At 37.1% G+C, this 27,501-nt stretch overlaps 1 protein-coding gene across 1 annotated transcript in view; it reads right to left on the bottom strand.

The window, feature by feature from the left end:
• Nucleotides 1–296: 296 nt before the first annotated feature.
• Nucleotides 297–27,501, bottom strand: part of LOC131434363 (sodium-coupled monocarboxylate transporter 1) — a 211,806-nt gene continuing 184,601 nt past the window's right edge. The window contains exon 12 of the mRNA XM_058601032.1: nucleotides 297–1,440. Within this exon, the coding sequence (XP_058457015.1) occupies nucleotides 909–1,440 (532 nt within the window). The 3' untranslated portion in view covers nucleotides 297–908. The remainder of the gene's footprint in view (nucleotides 1,441–27,501) is intronic.

Here is a 27,501-nt window from a genome sequence, read left to right as displayed (position 1 = left end):
AGCCTTTTGTCGTTATGGTCAATGATGGCTGTTATTTATGATGGTCAATTTACATGTTCGTATTGAGACCTGAATACGTTAGCCATGCCGAGAACGGGTGGAAACGAGATTTTAATTGGAAATTTTAATAGCATCTGCGACGTTCAGGAAATTTTATTGACACTATAAATCTGAGAGAAGAAGTCACTTCGATACAGCGCTTCATCCGGTTGGTCGATTGCATTTCGCCGAAGCTAATGAAGGTAATTCCAGGGATTTTCTTTCCGATTCATTCGACAAAACTACGCTCGGCTCAATTGTTTTTGATTGCTTTAACGTGAAAGCAATTTCACTTGCAAAATATGGATACCAAAAAAAAGTGGTGTGCCTACACTAATGCTAATAAATACTGACTGCAATACTACTGATATGAAATCATTTCCCTACGAATATCCGGTCATTTGAACATGCAATTTCCTATATCTACTTTCACACTACAGTCACTAACTGGAAGCTTTCTGCCGTTCTGCCTTTCACCGCTCGAGTGGAGCAAAATAAGAATATCTATTACTTTTTGTACTATATATTGCTTCCGCAAATAAATTCATTCCGTAATCCGAATCTGCTCACTAGATTTACTGACTTTCTGCTGACAATTTTCTTCGTTTTGCTTTCCCGTGTGGGACAACCAGAAGTCAATATGTAGAAGGTTATAAATAAGGTTTTCAGCATTTCTTTCCACTCAATTACGGGCAAAAGGGTAAAATAATTGATGGCTTGGTCGAATATATAACAGATAGTTTGAAGTAAGTGAACCCTATCAACTAATCGTAACCAATAGTAATGCTAGGTAAATCTTTCCTTTTTCCCCCGAAATCCCAATCGTTGTGTGACACAACGTCCTGGCAATCGGATAGTAACAACGATAATTAAAATCTCTCACGTTCTATCTTCACCGTTGGACCGTCGGCCATGAGCTGAGTGGTCGATCGCAACCAGCCGGAGTCGGTGGCATTCCCATCGGCTTGATTACGATATCCTCCGATTGCAAATATGCCACCTTCATCGTAGACACTTCCGTTTGTCTGGTGCCGTTGCTTCTTGTTGTTCTCCTGCTCGGATGAGACACCGGTTTTCATCATCATCGTCAACGGTGCACCGATCTGGATCCGGATAGAGTCATCTCTTGTAATTGATTTTCTTCCCTTGCCCGCGTCCGGATTACCGTCGTCACCCGACCGGCTGTACCGCAGCACTTTGGTGCATTTTTCCTCCTGTTTGGAAACGGCCGAATCGCCGAGTGTCGTCAGCAGATCGATGCTCATCTGTTTTCCCACGCACAGCCCTCCCGTCATCAGTGAGATGATGAAACCGAAGAAAATCGTCAGGATCGTCCCCAGGAATGAGTACCACATGTAGCTGATCTGGTAGACTGAGGCCCACGGGGAGCTTTCCGAGGAGCTGCAATGATAAAAGAACGAAAGCTATAATTTGGATTCTTGATGGGAAATGAAGGCGAACGATGTTGCCGAATTAGAATTTCCCGACCGGTGGCGGTGGAAAGGAATTCAACCTTGCTCCTCTGGGCGCCCATGGAAGCGGTGATTTCACGCTCCTCCGGTCGGGAAATAAGCACAATTGGATGTAATTACCGGCACGAGTGCGAGTGCGAGTGCGCTCGGCTGAGTCTTTCGCCGAAATTCGCAGGTTCGATCAGCTGTAAACTCACATATTTATGCGTGTCGGATTTCAGCAAACAGAAAAAAAAGTAATTGAAATTCTGTTTCGACTGGAAAAGTTTCGATGGCATATTAATTTTTTTTTTTTTTTGAAAACATTGTTTCAATCGTTATGTAGCATTTTTGTACAGTCTGTTTTGCAGAAACGTAGTATTATTTATTCAGGTACTTTACCAACTAAAAACTTATGCTCAGGTGAAGTTTGGAGCACATATTATATCATCATAAAATGTTTAAAATTTAACCGCCATCACCCGGGTCTTAATTATTACCAAAAATTGTTTTCTGTTGACTGTGCTCTCATAGATATAGGACTATAATTGAATGCTGTGGTGGCCCAGTAAAGCGAAGCATGCTTGGTTCTTCCAGCCAATTGGGCTTTCTCTTCATGTGTTTTCTTATGCAGGGTAGTTTAATTAGTAAAACATTTCCCCGGTTAGGAGCTAGCTACGGGTTCGAGTCCCGTTCTCTGCGGTTGTATTTTCGAGGTTTTCGTAACATAGTTGCATTCACATGACATTTTTCCAATCTGTTTGCCCCGGTTTGATACTGATAAAATTTAATTTAATCTTCTATTTGACCCCTAATCCAAAGATATAACGCTTAGTTTTTAAATATGACGAAACGACCAGCATTCGAGTCTAGCGGTTTTACCTTTACTATAAATATAAAAAATAGGTATAGAATTCGTTCAAACTTTAGAAAAATTTTCCAAGTATCATATAGCAACCCAAGTAACAATTCGAATGCCTTATGGTTTTGATGATAATTTATAGGAGTTTTGTAATTGTTTTACCTTTTTTTTATACATATAAAAAATAGGTATAGAAATCGCTCAAACTTTAGAAAAATTTCCCGATGCCCGGAGGGTCGAGTGTTATATACCAATCGATTCAGTTCGACGAACTGAGCAAATGTCCGTATGTGTGTGTCTGTATGTGTGTTGTCAACTAAGAGGTCGAGATCTCAGACATGGCTGGACCGATTTTGATCAAACTAGTCGCAAATGAAAGCGTTACCCTGAACGCTATTGAATGGTTTTGAGATCGAATGTTTACTTTTTGAGTTATACGAAGTTTTATGTCAAAATTTTCAGTTTTTTGACAGTATCTGTCACAGTTGACCTAGAATATATTTTCAGACTAAGATTCCGCACGGTAATACCTATCCAACAAGCCATAGATTGTTAAAATCCGTCCATTTTTAACGGAGATATCGACATTTTTGTGTAAGCGACTTTTTCCCCTATTTCAGCAGTAGAAGTTTTGAGCGCTGTCTGGCCAAGAAATGCTTGGGAGCAACATAAAACACGATTTTTTATACAGTTACATACATTTGTTTCTAAGCACCCAAAAGACTGTGTACAGCATGATATTTTGCCTCGGACCGATTTTAGCACGGTTCGTTTTTGGCAACATAATCGTTCGAATATGCCATATGTAAACCAGATGATGACAGATTTTTTTTTATTTATTTTGTTTAAAACTACTTACAGCAATAAATGCTGGAAGAACATAACATCCATATACCATTCGAATCAGTTCGTCGAGATCAGCAAATGCGTATGTGACAAATAATTTCACTTAACTTTTTTCGGAGATGACTCAACCGTTTTCTACAAACTCAGATTCATATGAAAAGTCGTATACTCCCAAACAAGGTTCCTGAATTATGTTTGGTTCCGACATCTGATTCCGGAACTACAGGATGATATGTGAAACGAAATTAAAACTGTGTAACTCATTTTTCTCGTAGATGGCTGAACCGATCTAAGATTCAAATGGAAAATTCTAAGATTCTATAAAACATCTTGTTTTTCAGTCAAATCCAACTTCCGGTTTTGGAGATACAGGGTGATTAGTATAAAAATGTCTATTTCACATAAATTAATCAGGTTTATCGGGTTAGCAGATTTGGATAGTCGATAACCAAATAAACTTATTTCAGTTTTAGTGATATTCAGTTTTCGATTCGGAAGGCACCCAAAAATTTAATTCGTACTACGATTTCTCAAAGATGTTTACACTGATTTTCAAATATTTTGAAACAAATGTAAACTATACAGCTACTCAGGTGAATTTGTCTGACTTCGGCTACTCCGATTTTCGAATTCCGGTTCCAGTATCAATTCGTTTCTCAAAGCTCAATCGTTTTCTCAAAAAAGGCTAAATCGAATTTGAGATACAAAAATTAAATTCAAAATGAACTTATAGTCCCATACAAAATTAATTAATTTAATCGAAATCTGACTTCCGATTCTGGAATTACAGGATGATGAATTTTAAAAATTTAAACCGATATGGAAGATGATAATCCCGAAAAGCCTTGGACTCAAAGTTGAACTCAAAACTATTGCAATTTATTCGATCAAAATGTCGCCAAGAAGTCTGTACGGAATTTAATGAGGAACGTTCGCAAGAAGGTGCGCCAGCTAGTCTACAATGGCTAAGTAGCAAATTTTGAGAATAATATTCTGTTGTTGTAGTCTAATATTATCAGTATATCGAATAAAATTTGTATATCTAACACTTGTGAATTATTTACAGCGAAATCAAAGTGCGTCCATACTTTCTGGGACAGTCTATATGTATTAGAAAGATGGCTGTATTTTCAAATTCAAAACAATATTCAATATTTATATTGATTAATACTGCTTGCAACAGTAATTGCTGGAAGAACATAACTTCTTTCACCTTTATACAGAGATGCCAGGTAAAAATTTCAAATATCTTCAGACAGGGTTATAAAAGTCAATATATCCGAAAAAAACCTGCAGTTACCAAGTATGTTTTGATGGCAGCAATTTTTCTATAAAATATGATACGCTAAACTGATTTGACGAGCAAAACAATTTTTTTTACGAAAGTCTGCGAAAAACTCGATTTTCAAAAGTCTGTACAACAAAAAATGTCTGCAGCACTATGTACGAAATCTGCAGATTTACAGACAAATCTGCAGATCTGGCATCTCTGAATGGTTGTCACTTCCGGTCACGGATTTATGATGGTATAAGTGATGTAACCGACAAAACGCATTTTGTTTCTAACCATTCAATTTCGTTGGAGATGGCTGAGCCGATTTTAACAAACTTAGGTTTGTTTGAAAGTTAATATTAGGTTGTTGATCGAGTCTGAATATCAAAGGACTGTCAGGTTCCGGAGATATAATGGTATAAGTGACGTAACGGACAAAACGCACTCTATTTTTTACCACTCAACTTTCTCGGAGATGGTTGAATAGATTCTAACAAACTAAGGTTTGTTTGAAAGCTTCTATTGATCAAGTCTGAAGATGAAATGACTGCGTGATTTCAGGTTCCGGGGATATAATGGTTCAAGTGAGGTTGGCAGCTCCTGTAGCATGTCAAATGATGTACACAGTGGAAACAAAATATCAATAAAAGAGTAATTCTGGCCAAGGATGCAAGGTCTTTTTTTTAATCTGTGTTCGAACCAAAAATCAGTCTCATTAGAACATTCCTTATCGTTTCGATAAGACAAAAAAAGGTTTAACCACTTATTTCTGCGGCAAAAAAAAGATCTCACAAGGTTATTTTGTATAGGTATAAATATGTTTTGTTTGATATCTATAAATAATCGCATTTTTGGCATCTCTGTTTGCAAATAATATAAACAAAGTAGCCGTATATCTTTTAACGCGTTATGGTCTGGGTCGTTTCGGTAAATGCACTGTCGTAGTAGGCAAAATCAACAACTTTTTTTTATATTTTATGTTTGTTTAGGTAAACTTTATCAAGTTTTACTGGACTTACAATGCATTCATGCAATATTTGTTTTTCTATTCCAGATGCAGTTTTTCTTGGCGCATCTCAACCGGCTTTACCAACTGAAGAAATTCCTCGAATCGTTTCGGTTATGTCAAGTGCTGATATGACCCAATCAGAAAACATAAGCAAAACAGAAATTATTGCTGTAGAGTTTACAGACGATGAGTGTCAAGTTGACGATGAGTGTCAAATAAACCGAATTCCGATGGCGAGAGCTATAAAGAAACTTCTGACAACATTGAGCGAAGTGAAGATTCAACTAAGCAGCGTGTTTCGATTGATAATATATCAGCAGTAATGAGTGCTGAATTTATTCAACATGAAGACATAAACAGTCTGGATCACATGGCAAGTGGAGATATAGAGAACCAATCTCCTAATTTCAATAAAAAAAACGTGATACAATAGAAGTTTTGCACCTCAAGAAAAATTTTAAAAAACACGTCTCAATGGAGATTAAATTTCAATGGTTTCATATCAATTGGAACAAAATTAGTGATCTACTTTTAGATCGTTCAAAGTCTGCAAGAATTTTAAAATAACAATTCAGGTACATTCACTCCAGCATCGATTCGTATTACTAAGACCGAATCGACTGCATAAACAAATGCTGTGGTTGATCAGCTTCGAACGATAGATTCATTGATCCAACTGAAACTATGGAGAGTATGTCACATCAAATTCTTGAAAAGTTTCCGGCTTTAAATTACACGGATGATGATGGTTTCGTTTCTGGCCAAGGCTACGTTGAATTAAAGTACAAAATGATCAATCGTAATAATTTTTTAAATCGGTTTAAGAATTCTTGGTTATTAATTTCCGACAATGAAATAAGTTTAATAAAACGAAACGCACGAGCAGGCACTCTCAAAGAATATTGGGAGAAAATTTCCGACGTATGCGAAAACGAGATTCTGTCGAAATTACTTCGAGATGAGCATAACCTTTTGATGAATGAAGTCCTGCTACTGTCACAGGTGTACGTCAGATTTTAATTAGATGAAAAAATCGATACATCGACTATGACATATTACAGTTCCTATGTTCGCTAGTAGGAGAGAGTTTTAGCGACTTGATTTTTCACAAAGTAAACATACCAATTCTAACTATACCATAGATTTCTAAACATCATTCTATTATATAACAGATAGACATCCATGTTAATCATATCATCATTAATAATTCAGGACTAATACTCGCAGCTGTAGGTGAGTAAAATACAAAACCGAGTTTTACACAAATAATCCATTTATTGAATTACAAATTTTACTTGCTTTTACATCTGCTTGTCTGTAGATGATAGGTCTGATAAGTTTTTTTATATTGTTTTAGATGTTGGAAATGGCAGAACACTATTTTATTGTTACGCAAACGAAACACGCCTTTCGGAGGAAGCTGATGATGTATTAGAGGGAATGGAGGATCTTTTTACCACTCACTTTGTACATAATGTTATGTACGCAAAACCTGTTTCAAAATTTTAAGAACTGCTGCAAGAATATTTTTTGAAAAGTATTACATTCATTGCCTCAAAATCCACTGCAAGTCATGTAGGTAAAAGGCAGAGCAAAGTAAGGAAAATTATAACTGACATATCAAGTTTCAATGTTTCATGAAAAACAGACATTTTGTAGCAATAGAAATATCTTAAAAAATCAAAATAAATGCAACTAAATATCCTATAAAATATAATAATGTGTTTTTAATTATGCTTAAAGACTGTCCCAGAAAGTATGGACGCACTTTGATTTCGCTATGAATAATTCACAAGTGTTAGATATTCAAATTTTATTCGATATACTGCTAATATTAGACTACAACAACAGAATATTATTCTCAACATTTGCTACTTAGCCATTGTAGACTAGCTGGGGCACCTTCTTGCGAACGTTCCTCATTAAATTCCGTACAGACTTCTTGGCGACAAGTTTTGACACTTTTTTTCAATCTTTTTAGAACTGTTGAATGGTTTCGGCTGCCGAGATATGTTTCCTAAGATTAGATTCATGTTTATTAGATTCATGTCTTTTGGGACGAAAGTGACATTTTTGGTAGCATACCATTCTACCGTTGATTTCGAGTCGTGGCAAGAAGCAAGATCTAGCCAGAAGACAACAGGATCGATGCTTCTTGTTTCGGACTACGTTTTGGTTGTTTCTGCTTCTTATAGATTCGAAGATTCAAACGTGTTTTAGCACGAAGAATATTTGACTTCGAAGTGTCCACTTTTTTGGCCACATCCCGAACTGAAACCTCCTTCTTTTGTTCGAACGCCTTCAGTATACGTTTATCCAACTGAGGGTTAGCAGGACCTTTTTTCGACCCATTTTCGGTTTATCCTCGAAGGTGTTATCCTTACCGAACTTCCTGATTGTATTTCGCACGGCTTTTTCACTTACTCGTTCCATTTTTGCTATCTTTCTCAGTGACAGTCCGCGTTTTGTGCACCATTTGTATAAAATTTTTCGACGTCGTTCTGCTGAAACTTCACGCATTTCGATACAAACTAATGAATAAACGAACGGCACAAGTGGTTAGATAAGAGTGTAAACAAAAGGACGCAGCCATAAAAATTGACAGATTCTGAACCATTGCGAAATGGCAGCGGTTTTTTGTGCGTCCATACCTTCTGGGACAGTCTTTACTATAAAATCCATAATGTTTTGAACAAGTATTGGTATGAATTTAAACTAATCAAAAAGTATTGATATAACTAAAAATAAGTTCACATGATAGTAAAATTGAACTAAAAAGTAAATTTGCAGTATGGTCATTTGGTTTAAAATTAAGCGTCATTGAACTTTACATGGATATAGTTTCAAGTCGTGTATGATATCGGTAATTCGCATTTTATTTCATGCTCCAAATATGTGCATGAAAATAAATGTAAAATTACACAAAAATTTTAACTGTGTGAGGTCAGACCCAGAATTCAGATTAATATTCGGAATTCAGATCCAGAATCCTGCTTCCCGGTTCAGAATTTAGGTTCAGATCTAAAATTTCTGTCAGGAATTCAGACACAGAATCTAGGCCTTGGATCAGAACTTATGTCCAATACACAAGAAAACTTTTCTATTCCTGTCAGGAGTTCAGATCTATAATTCAGGTCCAAAATGCAGGCTAAAAATCCCGATTTTCACTCAAGCAGCGAGGTCCATGTTCAGAATTCAGGTGAAGAGTCAAGGCTCAGGACCTAGTTTCAGGTTCAAAAACTTTGTCAGAAGCTGATCCAGGGTTAGAATTCTGGCCCAGAACCAAAGTCCAAGTCTAGGTTAAACATTAAATTCCAGAACTGAGTCCCGATTTTAGGTTCAGAATTCAAATTCTGCACTCAGATCACAAATTCATGTTCAGAGGTTAGGTCAGGTTACTCCATTCAGGTCCAGGTTCTGAATTTCAATTCTAGTGCGGAATCCTGGTTTGGAATTCAGATCTTGGGGTAGAATCCATGTACAGAATCCAGGTCCAGGTTCAGAATCCAAATAAAGAATTCTTTATCAGTTTCAGAATACAGAATCAGGATCCAAGATCAGAATGCGAGTCCAGAACTCCTTAATCACGCTTCAAAATTTTGGCCCAAAATCCAAGTCCAGTATTAAGTTTCTGAATCCAGCTTCAGGTTCAAAAAATCTTGCTTGGAATCCTAAATCCAGCTCCAGAATCCAGCTCCAGAATTCTGCTCCAGATTTAGACCCGAAACCTTCATCTAGAGTTCAATCCAACCAATCAGGTTCAGGTCTAGAAGATTTCTGCCTCAGGCTCAGAATCTCTGTCAGAACTCAAAAACCATGTCCAGATTTAGAATTCAGATCCAGAAACTTTTTTTTTTATTCAATAATGTAATATAATTGTAGGCACACTGCTTAAGCTCTAAGATGCCAAGGGTATTTTCTAATCTTAATTAACGACTAACTTAAAACTAGAATAGTATCATTAGACTATGTCATCTCGGGTTCTCGTAAATCCAGCTTTCAGCAGGCGATCGGCGGTGGTCGATGAATTGAGTGTTGCATGAGTCTTCCATCCATGGTCCGTGTGGGTCCGCGGGAAACACCCCCAAGCTACGAAGGCCCGGCGGGTGGCCCGCATGCTGGTTTTCGACTGGAGCGGTCTTCCGTGGGCGGTGATGATGACATTGCCGAAGAGAATGAAAGAGAAGTAAATATTCTGGAAAACGTGGTAAAAAGGGTATGTGGGAACAAAATGTCTGAAAACGACAGAGATCTAATTAGTTGCCATCGAGATGGTGAAGAGACAGGGAATGCGGAACGAAAAAGTTAGAGATAAAAAAAGATCTTCTTAGTTCCAATGAAGATGGTGGACAGGGACGGATCCAGGAACTTTGTCCGATGTCCAACTACGGGGTTCTGGTTCAGAATCCTGGTCTAGGTTCAAAATCTCTGTCAATAATTTAGTTTTAAGTTTAGAATTAAGGGATCCTAGAGAACTCAGGTTCAGAATCCAATTCAGGCTCACACTTCAAGTGCAAAATAAGTTCAAAGTATAGTTTCGGAGACTCTGTCAGAAATTCAGAAAACAGAATTCTCACGCATATTCCTGGTCCAGAATCTAGGTTGAAGTCTCTGTCATGAGTTCAGATTTACAATCTAACTCCAGATCTAGATTCGAAATCCATATTCCGTACTAAATTCTGATTCAAGTTCAGAGTCTATTTTCGGTTAAAGAATCTCTTTCAAGAATCCAGGTTCAGATTCAGTATTCTGATCCAGAAACTTAGTTCGATAGTTTAGTATTCTGATCCAGTGTTCGGGACCAGAATCCAGATCTAGATATCGCTTAGTTATTACTGAGTGCGAGAACTTGGGAGTTATTCTAACAATCATAGAACCAAATAACAGTTCGGCTGAAAAGTTCGTATCGTTTAATAGAAACTCACATTTTTTTTGCCAAAATTCGTTTTTATTATTCAACATAATTGCCATCAGAGGCGATACAGCGATTTTAGCGATCTTCCAACTTTTCGATACCATTTTTGTAGTACGATTTGTCCTTTGCCTCAAAATAGGCCTTAGTTTCAGCGATTACCTCTTCATTGCTTCTAAATTTTTTACCAGCGAGCATTCTCTTGAGGTCTGAGAACAGGAAAAAGTCACTGGGGGCCAAATCTGGAGAATACGGTGGATGAGGGAGCAATTCGAAGCCCAATTCGTTCAATTTCAGCATGGTTTTCATCGACTTGTGACACGGTGCATTGTCTTGATGAAACAAAACTTTTTTCTTCTTCAAATGAGGCTGTTTTTTTTGAAATTTCGTCCTTCAAACGCTCTAATAACGCTATATAATAGTCACTGCTGATGGTTTTTCCCTTTTCAAGGTAGTCGATGAAAATTATACCATGCGAATCCCAAAATACAGACGCCATAACCTTACCGACCGATTGTTGAGTCTTTCCACGCTTTGGGTTCGGTTCATCGCGTGCAGTCCACTCAGCTGACTGTCGATTAAACTCCGGAGTGAAGTGATGGAGCCATGTTTCGTCCATTGTTATATATCGACTCTTTTGGACGTCCACTGCGTTCATCGTCTTCGGTGCTCATATGACCAGTACGAAATTTTGCAAACCACTTACGAATTGTTGCTTCGCCCGGTGCAGAGTCTGGATAACACTTATCAAGCCATTTTTTGGTATCGGCGGCACTTTTTTTCATCAAAAAGTAGTGTTTCATCAACACACGAAATTCCTTTTTTTCCATTTTTTTCACAATAACAAAAGTAGCTTCACTCAAAATGCAATATCTCACAAACTAATAATCAGACAGCTGTCAAATTTATACAAGTATCTTTTGAAGGTTGGTACTAACTGAAAATGGTATGGATTTAATTCTAGTGGCGCCCTCTCATAGAAACGATACAAACTTTTCAGCCGATCTGTTACTAACAAATGTAATAGGCACAGTAATGCACATCTTTATCACCAAACCTTTTATTTGTCATAATTTCTCTTGTGAAAAGTCGTCGCTTGAAAGACGCAATAAATTGTTTGACCTCAAATAAACTGTTTGATTTAAAATGTTTTTTTCATTTTTCTCTCTCACGCAAAAAGTAAACCCAGAACTAGAAATTACTCTAAAAGTTACCTTTAAGCGAGCTCTTAAAAAACCATGGTGTTGTACACATACGCCACAAGAAAACACGCCAAATGCGGAACTTTTCTCCACTTTATTTATCACACAATCACAGAATTAAAAAAAATTCTACTTGGTGAGCAGTAGATCGAATAATATATTTAAAACAGTCATTCGACCGGCAAAGTTTGGGAACCACTGTTTTAAATGATTTCAAATTGCATTTCACCTTCTTGAAAATGCTACTTTTAAAAACGTAGGAAAATAGTGCTTACTGTACTCCAGGACACTGTTAGTCAGACAATCACCGCACCTGTGCAGGTCCAAATCCTACGGAAAGTGATTGACATTTCGTGATAAATTTTTTTTTCTCAAGTATAGAAATATTTTCAAGAGCGACAAGCAAAAAGCATTAAACCAGGGCCAAGCAAGCGTAGCCAAATCACTGCTCCGCTCCGAATAACAATCAAAAAGTCTAACGTTTCACAGAGGTAACTTCGATGCTTTTCCGGAGAGCCATAAAATTTTTGAACCCATCACTTCACTTCCTTCGTCAGAGCCAACTGCAATAAAAAACAAAATTCGCGCCGGGTGATTACTGGTTTGAATCACTTAATTCAACGTAACGAACATTTTTTCCGTCCGCCGGGGGTTTGCCGCGTTTACTACGCTGAGTTATACGTGATTTTATGCGCCCATTTTCCTCGGTCTTGGACGGTTTGTGCGTTTCCGCTTTCCGCAATTTCGGGATATGAAGTGAAAGTGGCGTGGCGATTGCTCGAAGGTATCGATAATGATGTCACCGGTTGGGCGCGCGTCACGTCACGTCGCTCGTGCACGTTCAAGTGGTTATAAACTCGACAACGACGAGGACGCCAACGACTGGGCCGGCCCAGCTCCCAGTATTACCGATGAGGATAAATTTGATTATTGATTTTACAACCATCATAAAATGCGTTTTCCTGCATTATCGGGAACACAATTTCGTTCATATTACAATTTCCCGGCGCACGATCGAGCGGCCAACTTCGAACGGTTTATTCGATGCTGCACATCCTCCCCGTCACGTGAGTTTCCCTCCACGTTATCAACGTGAATGAGGTAGAAAGAAAAAACTCGACTTTTGCATATTTATGAATAAACCATCACGTAGGAACGGTTGGCCACGGAACACGACAGGACACTACTGCAGATGCCAGCCAGCGTCGAGATGAATCCTGTTACTTATCGGTGTGCAGTGCGCGTAATTTGTGCTGACCAGCTGCACGCGACTTTCCACAATTTTTTTTTCAGCCTCACCGTCACCGGCGGCCGGCACGTTCCAATCGCAATCGCAATTCCACTCCTCCTGACGAAAAGGTGGGCCAATATGGAAAATAATCAGCATATAAAATTTTAAAGTCGCTTTATCGGCGTCTCTCTCTCTCTCTCTCTCGGTCCGGACTCTGAAAAATTACGTTCGGGAGGACGGGTTTACGAGTCATCGAGGAACCGACAGTGGAACGGGAACAGATTTCGTTTGCGTTTGGTTTACTCTGTCGCTTTTTTATGATTATTGCATTTCCCCTTGGCAGACTATCGTGGGAAGTTGGATGTTTCCCAATTGGATTTGAATTTTCAGAATTGTTCAAAAGAAGTAAAAAAAATAGAACTGAACATGAATTGAATTTATCTTAAATAATTTGGCAGATGTCCATTTACGATTGGTGAAAAAGTTTTTAAAATAATATTGAAGTCATTCCAACGGCCGGTTTGTTAAATGTGACTTCCTTAGGATGTGAATTTTTATTTGTTCTCATATAGCTTCAAGAATCACAAAAGCATTGTTAAATACAGGGTCCGCCATGTAACTTTTTTTAAACATGCAATAAAACACAAACGGTTCATACGATTTTAAAATATATTTTCTCATATTAAAGTACAATCCTTTCGGTTAATTGTGGAATATAATTTCATTCAAATGGCTGCATCGGCTGGCCTTGCAGTACTCCATACGGTCGGTCCAGTTTTTTAGTACATTTTCGATTGTATGCAGCTTTATTTCAGCTATGGCTGCACGAATGTTGTCCTTCAAGGCTTGAATTGTCTCTGACTTGTCTACATAACACTTATCTTTGACAGCGCCCCAAAGATAATAGACTAACGGCGTCAAATCACAGCTCCGAGGCGGCCAAACGACATCCGAATTTCGACTGATAATTCGTTCTTCGAAGACTGTGCGCAGAAGATCGATCGTAGCGTTGGCTGTGTGGCACGGAGCGCCGTCTTCTTGGAACCAAATGGTGTCCAAGTCTTCCTCTTCAAGTGACGGGAAGAACCAATCGCTAATCATGGCGCGGTAGTGCTCGCCATTGACCGTGGCAGCGGCTCCTGCCTTATTTTCGAAGAAAAATGGCCCAATGATGCCAGCAGACCAAAATCCGCACCACACCGTCACTCTCTGAGGATGCATTGGCTTCTCCATGATAACGTGCGGGTTTTACGTCCCCCAGATGCGACAATTTTGTCGGCGTCTTCTTCAAGCTGATTTTCAAAGTAAAACTGCACCATTTTCACGCGTTCCTCAAGCGTATGCACAACCATCTTCGTTCAGCGGAAGGAAAAAATTAGTTTCTATCAAATCAGAAGTGACATTAATGTTACCAATGTCGAAATAACCGCTAGTTAAAAAAAAAGTTAGATGGCGGACCACCAGAAAGTAGTGATTTGAGGAAAGCCATATTGTTTTGTTTGAATTTGAAGAAAAATACTGCAGAAGAATTATGCAAAAGATGGTTTAAACGGTTCAGAACTAATGGTTTTGATGTGAGGAATGAAGAACGAGAAAGACCATTCAAATAAAAAATTGAACACACTGAATTGCAAGCAGAGATTCCAGATCTGCAGATTTGTCTGTGAATCTGCAGATTTCGTACATAGTGCTGCAGACATTTTTTGTTGTGCAGACTTTTGAAATTGTCGCAGGCTTTTTTTTGCTTGCCAAGTCAGCTTAGCGAATCATACTTTATAGAGAAATTTCTGCCAGCAAGAAATATTTGTTGACTGCAGACTTTTTTCGGATATACAGACTTTGGCAACCCTGTTGGAAGATATTTGAAATTTTTACCTGGCATCTCTGCAGCCATTTGATCTTCAAACTTGATCGAGGACCAAAAAGTAGCTTTCCATTGAGGCTAAGTTTGTTAAACCCGGTTCAGCCGTCTTTGAGAAAATTTAGCTCGAAAAAACAACGCGTTGTGTCGGTTACGTCACTTATACAATTATATTTACGGAACTAGAAGTCGAATTGCATATAACAATATGGGTATCCGAGGCTCTGTTCGAAAGTGGTTTTTTCCAGCAATTCTGTTGCCTTCTATTGACAAAGGCAAAATGCTCGTTCATTCGGTATTCTAAGGAATGTATCGAAAAGAAGTTAGCAACATTGATTATTGAATAAAAAAGCGAAAAAAAAACAAATTTTGACATCAGTTTTCGATATACTGCAGAAAAATTAAATTTCTATGCCTTTAACTGATTATATTGAAGAAAATTCTAGTTTCTGTGAAACGCTCGCACTTTGGACTTGACATTCTTCATTAAATTCTGCACAGTTACTTTTGTGACTTTCCTGGTGGCAGCTGTAAGGTTTTCTTGAACTCCTGCATGTTTTGGGACACTGTACCTTTCTTCCGAAAGTGCCGCTTGACAATTGCCCAACACCTTTTAATTGGCCGAAGATCCGGCAGTTCGGTGGTTTGATGTCCTTTTCCACGAATTGTACATTATTTTTTGACAACCACTGTAGAACGAAGTTGGCGTAGTGGGCTGATGCCAAATCCGGCCAAAAACGAGAAGGAGCCTTATGCTTTCTGTACAGTGGCAGCATTCTCGTCTTCAAACATTCTTCCTCGTACACCTTGGCGTTAATTGTGCCCTTCGTGAAGAATCGACGACCGCAAACCACAGGAACAAATTGCTTGCCAGATCAACACCTTCTGCCCAAACTTTTCCATCGCCACCTTGGTGTCAGCGTCGTCCAGGTCCTGGTACACCGATTTATTATAATATAATAAAATATAATATAATAATATATAATATAATAAAATATAATAAATAAATATAATATTGGGGTCCGGGCAGCGCTCGAGAGTCTTCCTTGACGTAGGTTTCGTCGTCGATCAGGATGCATCCGTCTTTATTCTGTAGAATCCGGTTATAAAGTTTTCGCGCTCTTGTTTTGGCCTGAACTTGCTGTACCAGGAACTTTTTCGGCACCTTCTGTGTCTTGTACGTTTTCAGAGAGTTCCGAACTTTGATCCGTTGAATCATCCCGATGCTGGTGTTGAACTGCTTGGCCAAATCCCGCGTCGACGCCAATGGTTTGTTTCTGATGTACTCAACCACTTTTAAGTCCCAGCCGGGCTGGCTGGGACCCGTTTTCCTACCGGATCGGGGCAATGGAAAGGGTCTTACCGAACTTCTCGATAATATTTTTGACACTGGTGTGGTGCACTTTCATCCGTTTTGCAATTTCGTTGTACGTGACACTACTTTCTGAGCACCAACTGCGTAGAATTTTCTTTCGCGTTTCCGGATCAATTCGACTCATCATTGAAACGATAAATCGTACCGAAACCAATCGATTGCGCAGTTGTTATTGACATGTAAACAAACATGTCACTGCAAAACACGCTGCAAAAAATTAAGCCATTTTGGAGTAATAACTGTTTCAATGTTGCTAACTACTTATCGATACACTCCTTCTTGTTTCTTAGGATCGACGCAAGTCCTAATGCAATCCGTTGATTGTAGGCCTAGTAATCTATCTATCTATCTATATATATATATATATATATATATATATATATATATATATATATATATATATATATATATATATATATATATATATATATATATATATATATATAGATATATATATATATATATATATATATATATATATATATATATATATATATATATATATACATATATATATATATATATATATATATATATATATATATATATATATATATATATATATATATATATATATATATATATATATATATATAAATATATATATATATATACACCCAAACCTACGTTTACGTAAACTTTTTTTACGTTACCTCTTTTTACGTTACTCTTTTTACGACATAAATCCCAAATAACGTGATCTTTTTTTACGTTGATAATACTGCGTAAAAAGAGGTTTTTGCATACAATGAAAATCATTTCCGGCTCATTTATATTCCATGGAAATTAGTACAATATAGGTATTTTCGGAACGGGTTTGATGAGTAGATGTCGGAAAACGATATTTGAGGTGGTTCTAAATTCCAAGATGGCGACTTCCGGTTTATTGATATTCCTTGAAAACCCTTGCAATATGGGTATTTTCGGAACGGGTTTGATAAGTAGATGTCGGAAAACGATGTTTGAGGTGGTTCTGAATTCCAAGATGGCGACTTCCGGTTTATTGATATTCCTTGAAAACCCTTACAATATGGGTATTTTCTGAACGGGTTTGATAAGTAGATGTCGGAAAACGATGTTTGAGGTGGTTCTGAATTCCAAGATGGCGACTTCCGGTTTATTGATATTCCTTGAAAACCCTTACAATATGGGTATTTTCGGAACGGGTTTGATAAGTAGATGTCGGAAAACGATGTTTGAGGTGGTTCTGAATTCCAAGATGGCGACTTCCGGTTTATTGATATTCCTTGAAAACCCTTACAATATGGGTATTTTCTGAACGGGTTTGATAAGTAGATGTCGGAAAACGATGTTTGAGGTGGTTCTGAATTCCAAGATGGCGACTTCCGGTTTATTGATATTCCTTGAAAACCCTTGCAATATGGGTATTTTCGGAACGGGTTTGATAAGTAGATGTCGGAAAACGATGTTTGAGGTGGTTCTGAATTCCAAGATGGTGACTTCCGGTTTATTGATATTCCTTGAAAACCCTTACAATATGGGTATTTTCGGTACGGGTTTGATGAGTAGATGTCGGAAACCGATGTTTGTGGTGGTTCTGAATTCCAAGATGGCGACTTCCGGTTCATTGATATTCCTTGAAAACCCTTACAATATGGGTATTTCCGGAACGGGTTTGATAAGTAGATGTCGGAAAACGATGTTTGAGGTGGTTCTGAATTCCAAGATGGCGACTTCCGGTTTATTGATATTCCTTGAAAACCCTTACAATATGGGTATTTTCGGAACGGGTTTGATGAGTAGATGTCGGATAACGATGTTTGAGGTAGTTTTGGACACCAAGATGGCAACTTCCGGTTTATTGAAATTCCTTGAAAACCCTTGCAATATGGGTATTTTCGGAACGGGTTTGATAAGTAGATGTCGGAAAACGATGTTTGAGGTGGTTCTGAATTCCAAGATGGCGACTTCCGGTTTATTGATATTCCTTGAAAACCCTTACAATATGGGTATTTTCTAAACGGGTTTGATGAGTAGATGTCGGAAAACGATGTTTGAGGTGGTTTTGGATACCAAAATGGCGACTTCCGGTTCATTAATATTCCTTGAAAACCCTTACAATATGGGTATTTTCGGAACGGGTTTGATGAGTAGATGTCGGAAAATGATGTTTAAGGTGGTTCTAAAAACCAAGATGGCGACTTCCAATTATTGATATTCTTTGAAAACCCATACAATATGGGTATTTTCGGAACGGGTTTGATGAGTAGATGTCGGATAACGATGTTTGAGGTGGTTCTGAATTCCAAGATGACGACTTCCGGTTTATTGATATTCCTTGAAAACCCTTACAATATGGGTATTTTCTGAACGGGTTTGATGAGTAGATGTCGGAAAACGATGCTTGAGGTGGTTTTGGATACTAAAATGACGACTTCCGGTTCATTGATATTCCTTGAACACCCTTACAATATGGGTATTTTCGGAACGGGTTTGATAAGTAGATGTCGGAAAACGATGTTTGAGGTGGTTCTGAATTCCAAGATGGCGACTTCCGGTTTATTGATATTCCTTGAAAACCCTTACAATATGGGTATTTTCGGAACGGGTTTGATAAGTAGATGTCGGAAAACGATGTTTGAGGTGGTTCTGAATTCCAAAATGGCGACTTTAGGTATATTGACATTTCTTGAAACCCCTTACAATATGGGTATTTTTGGAGCTGGTTTAGTGCATATTTCGTAGAAAATAATGTTTGAATATTAGTGGATTGCTGATCGTATCCTATATTGTATTAATATTTTCGAAATGGGAAGAGTCTCTTAAAACAAACTATGTTGTGCCTCTAAAAATCACGTGATATACTGTGAGTCCAAGTGTTTCACTCTGTACTCCAGTACTTTCACACTTGATGAATAAAAAATTTATTGTAATCCGTCCAATGTAATGTAAAATTATATTGGCTATATTTTGCAAATGTTATTGAATTTAATTCTCAATTTATTGAATAACTAAGGTTTTCATTGTTTAAGTCGTAGTCCTCCATTGATACCTTCCACTATCTATATATGTAACACATGGTGACTGGTAATAGGTGTTACACCCGAAAAGAGGTGAATGTAAACCTTTTATATAGCCAAAATTTGTACAGGAAGGTAGGTCCGAAAATCATCCTCAATGAGTTTTTGCCAAAATCAATTTGATTATCGTGTTTACTCTCTAATACGGTCGTCGACGTTTCAAACATATACCGAACGCTTGTGGATGGAAAACTGTGGTTATTTAAAAATAGAACTAAAATGTCTTAGTTCATCGAGCTGAATTGAATGATATATAACGATAAGTGTCTCCGAGCTTCAAACAAATTTTTATTTTCATTCAAATCTATACTCTTTCTATAGAGAAATGCAAAAATAATGGAATTTACACGACTCAACAGTGATCAAAATCGAAATAGATGTTGAATATGGTTGACAGTGCCAAACCATATGATGTAAGTTTTCTTAAATCGATCAGTTTAAACCGGAGCTTTATTGTTTAAGTGTAGGAAATGTACTTGTGAGATTGTTTTATGTCTCACCGTCTTTATAACAGGAATACGAGTCAAAATTTTGAAAAAAAAATCACTTTTTGTGTACTATTAAATCCGTAAAGAATATTGAAACATTTGCAAAAAACCTACCGGCTGAGTAAAATATGCAGCTAAAAATTAGAAACCTTTAGAATTGAAAACAGTTTTGTTAAATGTGTTTTTCCTTTCTCGTATAAAATGGTTATGCAAGCCGACCTTATTTCCGGAACTGTTTCCGGAGTTGAATAAACCGATTTTAACACACTTGGATCAGTTAAAAAAAAATCTCTTCAGGTCTGATACAAATTCCTGAATTTTGTTTGGATCTGACTACTGGTTCCGGAGTTATGAGTTATATGTGCAAAAAAAAAAATAAAATTTTTGTGCTAACTTTTCTCAGAGATGGCGCGACCGATTTCCACAAACTGATTCAAATGGTCTAATAATCCATTACAAACTTTCTCAACTTCATCTGGATCCGACTTCCAGTTCCGAAAGAATAGGGTAAAGTGTGTCAAAAAAAATGTGCACACCATTTTTGTTTCAAATGTTTCGCGTATGAAAGTGCTTCGCCATATGCCATTAGTGAGTGTCATTATATTTGAAGCGTGGCCATGCTGATATGAACCGATTCGTGCATAAGAATGAATAACAGTTCAGGTATTGAAATCAGTCAATGAAAACGAAAACAACAGTTTTAACAGCAGTTCAAAACTTGAATCTATTCAAATAAATCATATTTACTACAATACTGAAAATAAAATATTAACATTTCTTTCACCAAAGAATGAACCTTAAAATTTTTACATCGAAGCATATTCATCACATTATGTACTTGTTTGACAATTCGATTGTAAGTGTCAAGTAATATTATATTGAACTTGGAATAAAATTCCTAAAGTTTAGTTTAAACAACTTTCTTCCAAATATTGACTCGTAAAATCCATTCCAAAAGTAACAATATTATAAAATATTCGACAATAAGTCATAATTACTCAAACAACGTTTAATAAGAACTGTTCTTTAAACTCGTTCCGAAAACATTCGTTTTGATACGGGTTTCGAGAAACACCATCTTGGATTTTGAAATGACTTTAAACATCATTTTCCGACATCTACTCACCATACCCGTTCCAAAAATACCCATATTATGAGGGTTTTCAAGGAATATCAATAAACCGAAAGCCGCCGTCTTGGAAATTTATGCTGCTTAGAACATCCTTTTCCTGTAAATACTCGTAATTTTCGTTCCATAACTATCCAATATATTATACATATCTAATAATACATATACATAAGGAAAACTTTTTTTACGTTGAAAATTCCAAATAACGTAAACTTTTTTTACGTCGAAAATTCCAAATAACGTAAACTTTTTTTACGTCATAATTCGATTTACGTAGTCCCGATTATTACGTAAATGGAGGTTCGGGTGTATATATATATATATATATATATATATATATATATATATATATATGTATATATATATATATATATATATATACATATATATATATATATATATATATATATATATATATATATATATATATATATATATATATATATATATATATATATATATATATATATATATATATATATATATATATATATATATATATATATATATGTATATATATATATATATATATATATATATATATATATATATATATATATATATATATATATATATATATATATATATATATAAATATATATAAATGGATGTAAGTTTGTATGTTTGTAACGCCATAACTTCGGAACTACTGAGCGGATTGCCACCAAACTTAGCACAGGTACTACTCGCATTTCAGAGATGGTTTAGGGAGTATTTCTATAGGGGAGGGAGCGTGGCAAGTGTCATAAACAAGGGGGATCATGGAAAAATTCATATAACTTGACAAAAATCGATACGTTTTCAAGACCGTAGACCGATTTTGCATACCTTAGATATCAATATAGGGGGGGTGGATGTGGCAAGTGGCTTTTAAAAGGGGGGTGTGATGTTTGAAACGGCACAATTCCGCAACTACTGAACGGATTGCCACCAAACTTGGCACAGATACTTCTTGCTCTTCTGAGAAGGTCATAAGGGTATTTTAATGTGGGAGGGACCGTAGTAAGTTCCCTTTTAGGGGGGGGGGGTTTCATGAAAAAATTTGTTTAATTTGACGAGAATCGATACTTTTTCAGACCATACAGACAGTTTGCATATATTAGACATGATTTTATGGGTGGTGGATGTAGCGAGTGTCTTTAAAAAGGGGGTGTAATGTTTGTAATGTAATAACTCCGGAACTATTTAACGGATTGCTATCAAACTTGGTACAGATACTTATTGCTTGTCATAAGAGTATTTCTGTGGGGGAAGGAGCGTAGCAAGTGTTCTTAAAAAGGGGGGGGGGTCATGAAAAAATGTGTCTAATTTGACGAGAATCGATAACTTTTGAAAACCATAGAAACATTTTGCATTCCGTAGGTATGATTATATGGGGGTTGCATGTACCTTTAAAAAGGGGGGGTGTAATGTTTTTAACGGCATAACTCCAAAACTACTGAACGTATTGCAATCAAACTTGGCAATTTCTTGCAACTTCTTGCTCTTTAGAGGTGATCATTAGGACATTCTCAGGGGAGACAGTGTGTAGCAAGCGTTCTCAACTGGAGGAGGCCATGCCGAAATTTATCTTATTGAAAGAGAATTGATACTTTTTAAAACCATACATACATTCTAAAAAACTCAAATATGGTTTTAAGAATATTTGTGGGGGGTGGATATAATGAGTGCCTCTAAAAAAGGAAGTTTATTGTGAAGTTTATAGAATTTTCCATAAAACGATACTTCTTGCTGAGTACAGATATTATTTGCGCTTCAGATGATCCTAAGAGCATTTTTAAGAAGAGAGTGGGAGCGGGTGGATAAAGTAAGGGTCTCATCAAAGGGAGGAGCAAAGTTCAAATTGTTAATATAATCGATCGTAACTCCAAAACAACTCACACTCACCACATCTAACTAGGTTGGATATTTTAAAATGGGGAGAGTGGGGGGGAGCAAAGTTCCATAACAACTCAGTAAATTATCGCCCAACTTGGCACAGGTACTTTTTACTATTCAGAGGTGGTCACGACAAGCTTAGATATTCATGACAAAGGTTTATTGTAACATTTTCTTATTCGTCGTCAAACAAGATATGGGGGCGGATTCAGACTAGGATAAGAGGATCTTGAAAATCATTTTTCATCTTGAATTTTTTTTTTAAATAAGCGAGGGGCAAGAATGTCAAGATTGTGCTAGATAGTATTGCTATCGTTAATTTGAATTAAGTAGTACTGCTATTGTTAATTTTAATGAATTAATCGATACTTTTTGAAGAGCACAGATACTTTGTACACTACCAAGAGGTGGTCATAAGGGTTACCATGGAGGAGAGTTATAGTAAGTTCACTATTAAAAGGGGAGTTCAATATAAAATTTATTCTACGAGAAACGATGCATCTTGACAAATACAGATACTACTTTTATGTCAATGTAGATTAAAAGGTTATTTTAAGGGAGAGGGAGTGCAGCAAGTGCCCCAAACATGGGAAGTGTAAGGAAAAATTGTTTGAATAGCAACATAAACCTGCTCAGAGTATTACACTAAGTAGGACAACTTCGGGAGTTTTGTTCGGCCTTTTCTTCCCGAAACTTTTCCGAGCAACGCCGGGTCATTCAGCTAGTAAGCAATAAAATATGCTGTCTCAACTAATGGCACAATTCCTATATTGCTTGCAATAGAAAATTTCAATAATTTCAATCAGGATGTTAGCGCAAATAAAGTTTGCTTCAGATAGAATTGGAACAAAGACAATTGCCTGTATTTCAGTTATTTATTATTGCATCGAAGATCTTTTTTTATTGAAATGTAGCGTTTTCTTCATAGTTTTAAGAAAAAATACCAATAAATTGCCAAAACATTACGGGAAACTTTAAAAATATAAAACCATTAGATGTAATATCACAGTATAGTATAAGGAAATTCCGACAAAAATCTACACAATCTTCAATTGAATCGATTCGAGCTTTGTATTAGTTAGTAAGTTAGTGTAAAAGTTCTTTTCCTCCATTATACCTTACAAGTAGACTTTCAGTTTTCCATTAAAAAAAATCACTGAACTGTGGAAGCAAATTATGTCTTGATAGTAATAACAAAATTATGTATAAAAGAGAGCTAAAAAATCACCCTTTTGTGACTGAACACCCAACTATTTAAATATAATTCGTTCTTTTTGAAACTGAAATCATCATTAAGTGCCGGCCCTGATGGAATTCCGTCATAGGTGTTGAAGAAATGCTGCATAAGTCTCCTTGTACCATTGACAAAACTGTTCCACTTTTCTATTCAGCTTGGACTTTTCCCGACTATTGGAAAAACTTTAACGTTTTTTTTTCGTTTATAAGAAATTAACTTAAACTTAAGCTTAAACTTGCTAACCTGTATGGTAAAAGTCAACAGCTGGAAAAATCATGCACCATAATCTCTTGCTTGGAGTATCCTTTTGTAACTTCCCAGCAGAGGATGAGCGAACGTCGTTGATCGAGTGCTAGTTAAAATTGAAGCTCTGTATCCGAAAGTTAACAGCAGCCGTAAGTCAAGAATCAACACCGAACCGAACGGTAGGAGGTGTCGATTACAACGAGTTGGTCATGTTAAATCCTTCCCACAATTCAGAGCTGGCATCGTTTCCTTCGCACTTAAGATGCCGGCATCGCGAAGTGTTGAGTGATGCGGTGAAAACCAACCAGTCAAGGTGTACTTGAACCACGGGTCTGACCTCTTTCCTTTGCACTTTCCGGTCGTGCTTACAAGTCCCCCCCTCCCACTCAACTTTACTCGACGGCAACATTTCGGACTTCTTTTGCGACCGGTTTTTTTTATACTCGGAACACCCCCCTTCAGAAAGTGACAGGTACTGGTGCCAGCATTATGTCGGTTAGGATAACTTAAGATACATTGTTTGAATATTGTTAAAAAGTCTTTATTTACAGCCGTTTCCGACAAACCATTCATCATTCCTCGTACGGTACCACATGAACCGACATCTCGTTTTTTTTTCTAGCGTATTGAGTGAGGAAGGGTTACCGCAGTTTTTCACTTCGAGTTGACGTGGCTTTCGACTTTATCCCGTCCTTTTGAATCGAAGTCTGATTCTCATTCACCGAGTGAAAAGGTTCTAGGGTTGATCTCATTGCCGGTTTTATCAGGCCCAGTTTGCCCACCAGGTGATTATTACATTTGGAGTCACCTTCAAGTTGATCCGTGAACACACGAATGAACATTTCGACAGTGTGGCAAGCTTGTGGCTCGTGTGGAACCTTCCAGGAAATACTTTCGGTAAAGATTTCGAGCAGAAGAAGAATGTAAGTTCACTTCCAGCGAACTGACGTTTCTTTTCTTGGCTTGACTACAAAAAGATTTTCGTTTCATTCAACGAATTTTTTTTTCTCTATTGCTTGTTGAACTTCCTGCCCGGCTGATGTACTAGCAACGGTATTCATAGCGATATTACCGAGACGACGACGACGACGAGCTTTCTATGAACGGTGTAACATATCCGAATCAGTGATAAGAGGTGGTGGCGATGGCGAAGGCCGGAAATGGTGCATTAAACCTACAATGTCAAGTTCGAGCATGTGGTGCAGGTGTGTGCTTTAAGTGCAGACACCCACACACCCACTAAGTCTACTTTGTAGGGACTGAATATGATTACGTAACGAAACGAGTTATCTTTTTGATGAGATATGATTGCCGGGGGTCTTCGAGAATGCACACGAAAAACTCTCTTCTGCGATTCGTTGGAACTCACTTGTCAAGTCAGCAAGTGACATTGATTTTGTATTTTGTATTTGACCAACTTTAATCATATGGTCATTCGTCTTACGAGTCAGAAAACGTAATGGTAACTTTGGTTGCATTTACTTGGGAAATTTCTATTTCCAGACAAGTTCATTTCGCCGAAAGACACGTCGCTAAGATGACTCGATGGTACAAATCTTCGCTTTTCCGGCCTGTTCGAAACAAAAGCGATGCAACGAAATTGCATTAATCTATATTTTGCTAGCGCTCTGTTCATGGGAAAGCGCAACAAAAAAACCTCTTTTAATCCACCTAGTCGTGTAATGATGCCTTTCTAATATCTCTCATATATATTTTCTTTCATTCTTGAAAAACAAAAAGATTTGTCCATAAACTGGTATAACCTACACAGTTCGGTCGTTAATCGAAATCCGGAAACCAGGAAGGCCGAAATTAATTTGTTTGGCCGTCTACTGACAATGACTACCGATGGGAATAGTTTTGAGGCGAGTTTAGAAATTAATTTACGTAATAAGTAATATCATAACTGACGTCCCGAACGAAACCAGTTTCGGCTTGCTAGCCGTACAGATTGTGTTGTGTGTTTAAGGAGCAAGACTCTTTGCAAGCGTATGAGTAATGTAATGTGTGCGTAAAAACAAATTTCGGCGCTTCTTTTCCTGATTTTACTCAATAAATCTTCCATAGGGTTGAAAAATAAACCAATCGGTTCATACTACTTCAAATTGCAATTCAAGAAAAGCGAAACTTTTCCGTTTTCCTTAAAACTGCTCGAGAAAAATTATTTCAGTTTCAGCTAACTTCCACTGACACATTTGATTAGCAACAAACACACTCCTATATGGATTTCCTCTTGCAGAAATTATTGCGATATAAAGATTTACGTACCTTCTATGAGTAATCCCGCAAAAAAGAAACCTTCAATTTAACACGCGAAAGGCAATGGACATGGAATGTTGTCGTAAAACTATTCATTTTTCCGGAAAACTGCTTTTGTAACAGAAAATATCTAGTTTTGTTTATTTTGTGTAGCGCAATCTAATACAAATGCATTGAAGCAGTGTTGCTAACTTTTTTAACTTTTAAAGAATTAAAATCTACATTCATAAAATGTAAGCAATTTTCCATCAAACTTTGGTGAAAAATTGTTCAAAACTAATATTTCACCCAAAATTTCAGGCTTAACATTCATTTGAGAATAAATTATTGTTAAAAAAGATTGTTTGAAACTCAATCGTGCAAGCCACTTTGTTGCACTGCATATATGAATACATAGATCTATGACGTACGTACCAAATAAAATGTACGTAATACACAAATTACCAACACAAGTTAACTTGGTTTACTCTTGATCCTTAAGAGGTAAAAGGTTTTTACCCCTTAGTTTATGCTAGGTACACATAACCAACTTCATTTGATTTTACGTTTCGTCTTAGACTCATCAGTGCGTAGCAGTTTATGTTGAACTGCTACCTCCGACCTGACGGTTCAACATAAACCGCTAGGCAGACTTAAAGTTAATGCTATTTGCAAAACACTTCTTTGATATTACAACTAAGTGTAATATCAAAACTGACGTCCCGAACGAAACCAGTTTCGGCTTGCTAGCCGTACAGATTGTGGTAAGTTTAAGAGGTAAAGAGTTTTTACCCCTTAGTTTATGCTAGGTACACATAACCAACTCATTTGATTTTACGTTTCGTCTTAGACTCATCAGTGCCTAGCGGTTTATGTTGAACCGTCAGGTCGGAGGTAGCAGTTCAACATAAACTGCTACGCACTGATGAGTCTAAGACGAAACGTAAAATCAAATGAAATTATTTTACGTTTTTTACTTCACCTCTTTTAGTGACGGTATACATATTTTTATAATCTTGACCCTGTAATTCCGGAACCGGAAGTCGGATCCGGACGAAATTCAGGAATTCAATATGAGACTATAAGACCTTTCATTTCAACCTGAGTTTGTGCAAATCAGTCAAACCATCGCTGAGAAATATGAGTTAGATCCATTTTGGAATACATGACCACTATTCCCGGT

This window comes from Malaya genurostris, chromosome 3 (genome assembly GCF_030247185.1).
Source record: "Malaya genurostris strain Urasoe2022 chromosome 3, Malgen_1.1, whole genome shotgun sequence".
In the NCBI taxonomy this organism is placed as follows: Eukaryota; Metazoa; Arthropoda; class Insecta; order Diptera; family Culicidae; genus Malaya; species Malaya genurostris.
The sequence above is the reverse complement of the archived record's forward strand: the minus strand, read 5'-3'. Positions and strand labels throughout refer to the sequence as shown.